The sequence below is a fragment of the Babylonia areolata genome, chromosome 2 (genome assembly GCF_041734735.1).
Source record: "Babylonia areolata isolate BAREFJ2019XMU chromosome 2, ASM4173473v1, whole genome shotgun sequence".
NCBI classification, from domain to species: Eukaryota; Metazoa; Mollusca; class Gastropoda; order Neogastropoda; family Buccinidae; genus Babylonia; species Babylonia areolata.
The window spans coordinates 50,348,712-50,359,959 of NC_134877.1; the positions used below are offsets into that span (position 1 = coordinate 50,348,712).

At 39.5% G+C, this 11,248-nt stretch overlaps 1 protein-coding gene across 1 annotated transcript; it reads left to right on the forward strand.

The window, feature by feature from the left end:
• The first annotated feature begins 789 nt into the window (after nt 1–789).
• LOC143302275 (uncharacterized) lies at nt 790–10,706 on the forward strand. Its single transcript, XM_076616876.1, has 5 exons — nt 790–877; nt 2,500–3,716; nt 3,947–4,219; nt 6,183–6,272; nt 7,118–10,706. Exons 2-5 carry the CDS (start codon nt 2,516–2,518, stop codon nt 7,639–7,641), a joined length of 2,088 nt encoding a protein of 695 aa, XP_076472991.1. The 5' UTR covers nt 790–877; nt 2,500–2,515; the 3' UTR covers nt 7,642–10,706.
• The last annotated feature ends 542 nt before the right edge of the window (nt 10,707–11,248 follow it).

The window sequence follows — 11,248 nt, forward strand, 5'->3', positions numbered from 1 at the left end:
AATGGGAAAACAGCATGTGTTTTGTATTCTTTATTCATTTACCTTTCAGAAAATATATACTTTTATGGGTCTTTCTCCAATAACAAAGAGCACAGAATTTTTGGAAAATTTATACCCGTTTTTTGTGAAAAACCCCTGGCAAATAGATTTCACTTAAATCTTATTTTCCTGGCAGCGAAAGGGTTAAGGAGAGTGAGTTTGGAAAGTACTTGTGTTCCCCGGTTCTTCAGTTTTTAGCACAAGCTTGATGACCAGAAATATTCAAAGCAGATTAGATTTGGATCTAAACCCGTAAACTATTAATGTTTGAGTTGTTGCATCTTCTTCTTTACATTGACATATATCATCATAGACATCGAACTGGACTCATTTAACGTATCCAAAGGGAGCCATGATCTTCGTTTTGAGAGAAATCTTACCTTACAGATAAAGGCGGCTTTAACGTGCAATGATGTGACCGGACTTCGTTTTGTCGTCTGCTTACAAAATCGTTACTCTTTGTTGTTTTTAATGCTAAAGAGTTTTTCTCATGGGGAGATAATTTCCATGTCGAGCACTGAGTATTTCAGAAGTTGTTGCATTTTTGTCATGTCTAAAAAAGAAAAAAAAATTAAGCGGACGGTTATCACCGTTACGGAGATGCTACCGCCCAACAAATGCCACGCTCCTCTCGATCCTTCAACCTTTTAAAATACAATGCACAACTTCACATCCCCACCCTACCTATGAAATTAATTATTCATTTTTCCCACTATAAGGAAAGGTAACTCCTGATATATTTCTCATCCAAACAAATGGAGTTGCGGATGTTTCCGTGTGCAACTGTCACTGGAATCCTGGTGCTGTCTCCGTAGAACTCCCATCACACTTGAAGGACGTAAGTTACAATAGTGCCATTTGCAATCGCGGAAGCCTAAATGGAGTATGAAGAATACCTAAGGCTTTCAGTTAAGAAAAGAGCTTGATTGAATGTGACCAACTTCATTTATGTCGATTCGACCCGAACGATGGGGGTTGGTCCAGAAAAATTGGGTCAAATGTTCAGACGAAGGGTGGTTGGTATGTTCTAACAGCTGATTTCGTTGTCAGCGGACTGTTGTACTCCCGGTCTCGTTTAGATTTTCAAGCTCTGTCCAGAATGTTTAGCTCTTCATCGCACGTGTGCACAGTAGGCTAGTGATATGTGTGTGTCATGGCATTTGGCGCGCGCAAAGAGCAGACAAGCACGAATAAGCACTTGATAAGCACTTGACAAGTACTGTTCAGAACATATCAATGAGGAATTTGTACATTACCCCCCATATCCACCACCACCCACGTCGCTCCCCTCCCCATGTTTCTGGAAACCATGATGACTGCCAGGATACACAGCTGAAAAATAAACTTTCTAACACAACTGGAAAAATCTGTTCGAAAGTATCTTGCACAGTAAAGGCAGAGAATTTTAGGTAAGACAAGCCATGAAACCTTTTTTTTTTCAAGTATACATGTACACCACACACACACACACACACACACACACACACACACACACACATGTATTTATAATGTGTATATATATATATGTATGCACTGATACAGTGATAGGGCACATGCACACACGTGCACACCTGCAGTGTTAGTCTCAAGGTGACTCATCCGCCAAGGAAGCAAGAGAATCTGAATGCTCTGGTTTGATTCCCACGTTTGCCAGTATTTTCTTTTCCTCCTCTAGACCTTGAGTGGTGGCCTAGATGATGGTCATTTGGATGAAATGATATGAGGTCCCGTGTGCAGCATGCACCTAGCACATGTGGAAGAACCCATGGCATCAAAAGGTTGTTTCTGGCAAAATTCTGGAGAAAATTCCTCTTTAACAGGAAAACAAATACACTTGTAGGCTGAAAAATAAATAATATAAAGGTGGTGCTCTCATTGCAGCGATGTGGTCTCCCTGGGGAGAACAGCCTGAATTTCACACAGAGAAATCTGTCGTGACAAAAGAGTAAGACAATGGAATACAATACAAATTACATCGGAATACCTTTTAACTCTAAAGGCTGTTCCATTAATTATCTGTTATACTACTGAAATAAAAGGGTAACTGTGTGTAATAATAAGGGAGCAAAATTACAAATTATAGTTTTATAAATAAAGATACAAGAAGGAAAAAAATTGGAGTGCATATTTTGCTTGGGTGGTAAATCAGTGTTTTCCTTAGCATTTTCTTTCACTGTCAGTCTTTTAACTAGCCAAGATATAGAACACTGTTCTGATTCAGCTTTGTTGGTATCTTCGCCATGTTATATCATTTTCAGTACATTGTGCTTTATGTCTCTTGCAAGTGTTTGCCTCATTCAAAAGTCTAAGGCCTTCATTGGCCCACAAAAAACCGCAGGAATTTTGACTCATGCTATGATTCATAACTGCTTCTGTACCAATTCTTAAGTATACACTGTCCCAAATTTCATGCATGTTAGAAAATTAGTTATAACTAAGAGGATTTCTTTCCTTTTCCAGATTTTTGTTGGCTGGAATGCAAAGCGAAATGGAAGGTCAGCAGTGTGATCAGCTGGTGACCTTGCTGGTCAAGACCATCCAAGCCTACTGCAGTGGACATGTTGAATTCTCTTCTTGTGTGGAAGTCATTGGCCATGTACATCTAAACATTGATCGCAGCATCAGAGTGGACTGTGTGCTAAGTGAGGAGGTCAGCAAAGCTGTCAGTGACAGCAGCCCACTGTTTTTAAGTCACAGCTATCTTTCTCAGCCGCCAGTCCCTGAGTCAGACATCAGCACAATAAACAGAGAAAGGCACACGCCTGGCAGTCACAGCAGCCACCAGACATTGCAACCTCACAGCTCAAATCTTGGGTGTGTGAATCCAGTCTCATCTCAAAGACTTCTGAGTGATGGGAGCCACAGTTTTACTGTCGGTACAACCGGGTCAGGTGAAGCTCAGAAAGCTGCTGAGCAGATGAAAGTCACTGTTTCTTTTGACTGCAGTAGTATTCCCCCCATCGTCAAGCAAGAAATAAATGTGCCAGCTGAATCGCTCTTACCTGAATCAGACAGACAAGCTTTGGAGGGAAATCACCAACCTGAAGGAAGCATCCTCATGAACAGCAAACAAGCAACATCTCCATCAGTTCCACAGATAAACATCCAACCAGCAGTATCATACTCACAAGAAAAGATCCAATCAGCAGCAGCATACACACAAGAACAGGGCCAATTAACAATAGACTATGCGCAAAATTCCCAACCAGTGGCAGCAACTACACAAGACATGAGCCAATCACCAATGTTGCAGATACAAGATGTATATTCATGTTCTGAAGCAGTTCAGTCATGTGCGACCTGCCCACAGCAGAACGCGCACACACAGCCACCATCATCTGTGAACCATTCAAAGAAAAGATACCCAACAGAGCCACAGATGAACAGCTTGCCTCCAACAATGCTCTCCAAGAATTCTGCTCACCCAGGCTTTGCTAATCTACCAAAGAACGGCCCATCACATTTTACAGACCAAAACATGGAAGATCGTTCCATGAACAGTCAGTGTCCAGAAGATGCTTCCTCATCTAATGATTTCCTCATGGGCTGTCAGACTAACGCACGGTCCAACGGTCAGTTTGGGAACCTTTGCCTGGATGTGGTGGCTGTGAAGGAAGAGGTTATGGATGAGATCCCTATGTCCCAGGATGGTGCATATGCTCTGGAATCTGGTCAAGGTATGTGTCATCAGCTGGATTTATTTGCTCTTTCTTTCTGTGATAAGGCAAGAATCCACCCTCCCTCCATCTTCCCTTTCCTTCCTTTTCTCCAGCCTGACCCCCTATAACAAGGCATTGTATGTTTCAGAGAGGGACACAGCAGACTTCAGGACTTTCCTTAACGTTAGTATTCACATGTTTGCTTTACCACTGCACGGATATATCAATATTTTGTGTACAAATTTCAGAGAGGGAGTTAGAGGACTTCAGCAACATGATGATAGGGGCCTTGGGTCATCCTGTGGAAGGGACGCAGCTGATCGTTGTCACAGAAGGTATGCAGCAGCAACAGCAGCTGCCATTTCCAGTCATGCTGCACACACACACAGGCCTTTCTCCCTCCGTCAGCCCTGGAAGCATCGATGCCTGCAATGTTCCGGTCTCTGAAGCAGGACTTGGTGCCACCTGCAGCTCCACCTACGATTTTCCTGTGTCTGAATCTGCAACAGATGCCAATAAAGGTTGGCTCTTATCTTTTGTGTGATGTGTGTAAACAGTATGATATATATGAATAATGTATAAGATTTATTGACGCTTTCCAACATACCAAAGTCTTCACAATAACAAAACACCCAAATAAATGAGAAGGTCTTTAATCATAACGGAGGGAATTTGTAGGGTGCAACTGTCTGACGATGATCATATTGTCTTGTTAGAATGTAAATAGTGAGGAGATCAGAAAGATAGTAAGGTGAAGAACCAGAGAAAGGGTAAAAGCAATATGTGGAGACTTTATATTCAATCCTTGACTGTATTGGCAACCAGTGGAGTTGCTGCAGAAGAGGCCGAGTATGGTCACTCTTAGAGCGTTTCAGTACAAGAGGGGCAGCTGAGTTTCAGACTTTCTTCTGTTTATGAATATGTACTTTGAAGAACCAGCAAACTGGGAATTACAATAATCCAGTTTTGAAAAGACAAAAGCACAAATGAGCTTTGGTTGCATCAACAGACATGTAGTGACGAATGGAAGTAATGCGCCGGAGTTCTGTGTATGCTGACTTGCAGACATCAAAAGGATGCTTAGTTCTATATATGCTTGACTAACAGACATTAGAAACATGCTTCTCTATGTGTATGACTATTTTTACCCCACCATATTGTCAGCCATACTTTGGGGATGTACATGCTGGGTATGTTAGATTAGAATTTCCATAACCCACCACACACTGACATGGATTACAGCATCGTCTACAAGCATATTTGAACTTTGCATGTGTGCGCACACAAAGGGGATTAAGGCACTCACAGTTTTGCAGTTATGTTGACCTTGGTGGTCTGAAAAAATCTCCTCCATTGATCCACCAGTTACTAATACTAAAATATAAATAAGGACCTTCAGATTTAACACTTTAAATCTCGCTATTGTGCCTGTAATGAATTATATGGAAACTTTATCATCCTGTGTCATAGTTTTGTATCTATGAGTGTGTATTTTCAGGGTAAAAGCACACACACACACACACACACACACACACACACACACATGCACATGCACATACATGCACACACATGCATGCGTACATTTTTATACTTGTCTCAAGCTTATACTATAGTCATCAATGCTGCTAAAATTGTAGTCTGTTGTTTTGCTGTATAGATAAATGAATGAATAGATAATGTACATTTATTTGTTGCCCTTTCTCTCTAAGAGCTCAGAGTGCTTCACATGAAAGAAAAAGTTACAAATTATATGAATCATTCATGACCACTCTTTCTCTAAACCTCTCCCTCCCCCCTCCCTCCCCCCTCCTTTTCTCATTCTTCATGCATCCAAAGTGAGCTGACAGGCATGAGGTCTGTTGGAGAAGAAGGAAACTGAGAGTGCTTATAAAAAGGTTTTAAAAAGATGATATTTTAGTGAAGAGTTGTTGCAGAAGAAAGAGACTGAGAGTTCTTATAGTTTGGTTTTAAAAAGATGAGATTTTAGTGAAGGGTGAAAGACAGAGATGGAATCAGATGCATGGATATGATGGTGAAGGTTGTTCCAGATATGAGGAGCAGCACAGAGGAAAGATCGTTTACCATAGGTTCTTGTATTTACAGAAAGAAGTTTCAGAAGGTAACAGTCAGAGGAAGAGCGGAGAGGTCTTGAGGGAGTGTAAGCACTGATAAGGTCAGAAAAATGAAAAAAAGGTAGGTCATGTAGAATGGAAAGCAGAATAGCAGACACACAACTTTATATTTAATTCTTGCTTCAGTGGGGAGCCAGTGCAGTGTACGGAGGTGGGGAGAAATGTGATCAGTATGTGGGACTCAGAGTCAAATGGGTAGCTTTTTTTTATTTTTTTTTTTAAGTTTTTGATTTTGCTGAAGAAGATCATGTGAACAACCTGTGAGAAGAGAATTGCAGTAGTCGATTCAAGACAGCACAAAAGGAGAAACAAGCGTTTTGTAGTTTCAACAGAAAGGTATTTGTGTTTACAGAGGAAAGCACTCACAGTTCTGGAACGACTGAGTACAACAGGCGCAAGGGCTTTCAACCTGGCAACCAGTGTTGGAAACTATGGAAGACAGGTGATCAGTTACAAATGTTATCAAAGTAGTACCTGGTCATGAGTATATATTGATTGGGGGAAAATCAACTGGCTGTTGTTTTTGACTCACTTGTGTAAACAAAGTGAGTCTATGTTTTAACACGGTGTTCGGTTGTCACTGTGTGTGTGTGTCTGTGTCTGTGTCTGTGTGTCCGTGGTAAACTTTAACATTGACATTTTCTCTGCAAATACTTTGTCAGTTGACACCAAATTAGGCATAAAAATAGGAAAAATTCAGTTCTTTCCAGTCATCTTGTTTAAAACAATAGTGCACCTATGGGATGGGCACAAAAAAAAAAAAAATGAAGCCTAATTATATGCAAACTGCATTTACTGTTATATTTATATTTTTTATATTCTCTAAACTTGGCACTTTGATCTGATATTCTGACCCAACAATGAGAGCAGTCATTATTATCATTCTTTGTTCAAACAGGAACTTCTTTTGCTAAGCATGGAAGTTTTATTTATTTTGCAAACGTTTTGGTGCAGATAGTTAAAAAGGGAAATTACTCTGTAATTAATGCTAGGGGACTTAATTTGCTTTAAACTGATCTTTCTCATCTTAAACATTACATTTTGAAATTATACTCAATACATGAAAAGCTTGGATTTTTTTTTTTTTTTTTTTAAGTGTATCACAAGTGAGTCTTGAAGGCCTTGCCTCTCTTGTTTATTATTATTATTGTTGTTGTTTTTGTTATTATTTTAAAATGTGATTGCATGAATTAATCTTTCATTTCTTTGGTGAGTGCATTCAAATGTGTGTATAAAAATGTGTTCAATGTCACTTCCCTTTTTTGTGTGTGTGTCTTTTTGTTCCAGCTCCAAAGACAAAGAAAAGGCTTCATGAGGAAACCCCAGCTGTGACAACTGTCTCTTCAAACAACAAAGTTTACAAGACTCTGTCTTCAACTCGAACAATTGAAGTGAATCACAGTCCTGTGACAGCCCGAACAGTGCCTTCTGGTTCCACAAAGGCAACGAATAAAGCAATAAACAAAAAATGTTCTCAGTCTCAAACAGGATTTTCTCCCAAAGCAGCATTCGCTGATGCCAAAAAAAGGAAGAGGAAAGAGAGGTGTGAGCAGAGTCAAGGGATTGGCTCCAGCACTCCCACACCCAAAGGTCCTACACACATCCTGAAAAAAGTTCCATGGACGGTACAGAAGAAGCAACCTCGGAAGAACTGTGTGGTCTGCAAGGAGAAGGGGATGTATCCCCTGAGCTGCTATTTCTGTCCCCGATGTCCCAAGCAGCCAGGCTACTGTCGGATCCGCAGCTGTTTCATCAGCTACCACTCCCAGATGGGACTGAAATATGATGTGCCTTCTGAAGAGACCAAGTAGAATTTCCAGAAACCCAGTGTTGGAATGTTTTCATGCTGTTGGTGGACATAAATGTGCATGATTAGCTGTCACGTCTCACTTCCAGCACCACAAGTTTGTGTCGTGTAGGCCAGAAAGGGGCATCTCCTTCCCCACACACCCTACATTGCATTTTGTATTCCCCACTCTGTGTTGTGCATTTGAAAGACTTCTTTTTTGGACAGCAGCAATACAGTTGACACATTATCCCTTTTTGTACTTTGGGTCAGAAGAGACTTTGGAGTACAATACCTCTTCGTTTGCTTCACAAATATGAATTTTTTTTTTTTTTTTTTTTTTTTTTTTAAGTATTCTTTATAGATTTAAAAGTCCAGCATTTTTGTATAGAAAATGGGTTTTTCCTTTGCCCATAGAGCAAGGCTGGGGATAATTTGGTTTACATACCTTGTTTACTTGTTTTTGAAGGTGGTGATGATGATAATGATGAACTTGCTGACTGCAAGGCTTGGAACTGAGATTTGGAAATGACACACAATTATTATACCACAGGTATTCAGCTCCTCAGTCTATTCACTATGTAGTCTATAGAACTGTCTGGTACAGACAGAACAAGATGATGCAGACAACTTTGCCGAGCCTTCTGTAATGACTTGGACCCTCAGAAATTCTGGGATTCAGTTGGTCTTTTTTTATTTTGTTTTTTTACTGACTAGTATTATCATCTCAGCAAAAGTATTTACAAGTAAGGGTAGATTAAATGATTGTTTTATCAATATCTTTTGACAGGGTGATTAATATCCTGTTATTGATCATAATGTTGATGATTTGAAATGGTGATGATTGTTTTTGGGGTTTTTTTTTGTTTTTGGGGTCGTGAGTTTGGAAAGAGAGGATGAATAGATCTAGGGTTCTAGAGAGAACTGTTTGGAGAAAAGGTTAAGTTTGCTTTTACATATTTGAAGATTTCATTTTGTTTTATAAAATTACAGCATCATTAAACCACACAGTGCTGTACAAATGAGAAGGTCCCAACGTTAGCATTAAATTTTGCTCGATATAAGTAAAGTCTGTTGAAATAGATACAAGTATCAATTGTTGATGTTGATTTTTTAGTCAGTTGCTGTTTTTGTTGTTCGTTTGTTTCTTTTTTTTTTTCAGAAACAAACAGCACATGGCATTGATCGTAACTGTGACAATGACAGTGATGCAGGATATAGAATTGAAAACCTATATATCTACTTGTATGATGGAAGATTTCCAATTATGATACTATATACTAGTATGTATGTGTAATATGTGCTTTATTGAATGCATGTGAAAACATGTGTATGACTGTGTGGGTAAATATAACTGGTTTTTCCTATGGCCACTTATCCACTTGACATTATATACTGATATAGTCATCATTTCTCCTCATATGCTTGGTAGGAAACAAATCCTTTTAGTTCTTGTTTTGTTTTACTGTGATAAGGCAAAAGGAGGGGTGTTATTTCCCAAAAAAGATCCTTTTAGTCTTGTTTGTTTTACTGTGATCAAGCAACAGCAGGGATGTTATTTCCTTATAGAGGAAACTGAGAAGAGTTGTGTTGTGCTTTCTATAGCTTTTAGTTTTGAGGACTTTCTTTCATATATGTATTTTAGAACAATAGTTTATCTTATTGTTCTTCAGTTTTTTTGTCTGCCCTATCACTTAAGCCATCTCGGTGACATTACCCCCAGTGTTGCTGATCCTGATCCCCCATTCACAGCCACCCAGTGCCACCAGTCCACAGGGAGCTATCAGTATCAGATCACCAGAAGGCTACACACCATGCAAAGGAGATCCTGAACTGCTGCTGAGTCACTAATGGTGACTTCTGATTTATCATGCGCATGACACCACCTTTTAAGCCCATATTGACAACAATAGTCACAGAGCCAGACTGAGTGAGCATCTCCCTTGGAGTGGAGACCGCCTACACGTCTATGTCTCCATAATGACATACCTCCATGAACCTACCAGCATTGAATACCTTGGCAGGATATTGCTACAAGCATGGAAGTGAAGGCAGGAATAGAAACTGAGGCTTCCATGAGAGCAGGGCATAAAAGGCCACAAAATTTTGGGCATTCCTTTTCTGTTTTATGATAAAGTATGATGACAATGCTGTTACATTGTTCCATTTAGGTTGACTATGGACAAGGTTGTACTCTACATTTGCTTTTATAATAACTTCCTATGTCAACCATGCTCCAGAGAGAGACAAAAACCTACAGTGGTGGTCAGGAAATTTAAGCAACAGTCACAAATAAACGTCTGTGAAGTGGATGACACTGTTGTCCCAGTCTTCCCATTTGAGCCCATAGTGCATTCAGCTCTGGGTAGGAGCAGCTTCTTCTTCTCTTTTTCTTCATTCATGGGCTGCAACTCCCACATTCACTCGTATACACGAGTGGGCTTTTATGTGTATGGCCGTTTTTATGCAGCCATGTAGGCAGCCATACTCTGTTTTCGGGGTGGTTGGGTAGGAGCTGGCCATTGGCTGAAAGATCACTTCCTCTGATGGGGGTAAAACACATGTCCTTTCAGTTGTCAGTCTATATGCTTACCACTTAATCTGTTCCTTGGTTTGAGGTGGCTGAACAGACTCTTGAGAAGGGGAACAACTGGAACAGATTCTGCAAGAGATGGGTTGTTCATTTTGCTTCTTTTTATTGTTTTTACTCCTTATTCTTGCATTGTCTTGTTTTAGTGGAAGAAACGCTGTATAGTTGTTGTTTATTGTAGATCAGTTTTGATTATTGGTGTTAATGTTTCAGGCACTGCAATATTGTGATGTTTGATTATCTTTGACTGGTTTCAGTTTTTTATTTTTATTCATTATATGATATTAATATTTGCAATATATTGAATTATTCTCGTTCATTGCTGTGTATATTTTTTTTACTGCTAGTGTGCATGTGTGTGTGTGTATGTTCTGGCTCTTTTGTAAATATATTTTCCTGGAAAAAATATGAAGTATTTTTACAGTATTAGGCTCAAGGTTCCCATGGCAAAGACAGTCTGTAAAGGCATCTTGCACTTTTGCAGAGTCTCTTAATGATACCGGTTCTTATTCAGCTTACGCAAAGGACACTATTACTTCGTTGGTCCTGTTAATTATTCATTCAGTGGTCACAATCTTTCCTATAGACTGGGACAGAAAAATATGATAAATAATACTTATACAAATGGCTACAGGTTTCACACACATGTACTTTTTTTAATGGAGAATTTTCTTTCCCAAACCAAGTCATAGAAAAGCTGTTCATGAACAAAGGGTGTGTTTCAGTATTAAAGGGAATTTCAGTTTTCAAAGCAATTCCTTGTATTATGCAATTTTTAGTAAAGTGAAACATGTGCAGAGGGTAAATCACAGAAATGAAACAAGAACAAAAATGGGCTATGCTAAGCGAACCCATGCACAATCACACACACACTGACACCAGCGTGCAAATGCACACACACACACACACACACACACACAATCACATATCTAATATCACTAATAGTGAAAAGATGCTAAACTAAAGAACATAATCACACACAAACACACACTGAAGATGCAACAATTTGTAGTCTCAGACACACCAAGGCCCAACTCTTAAC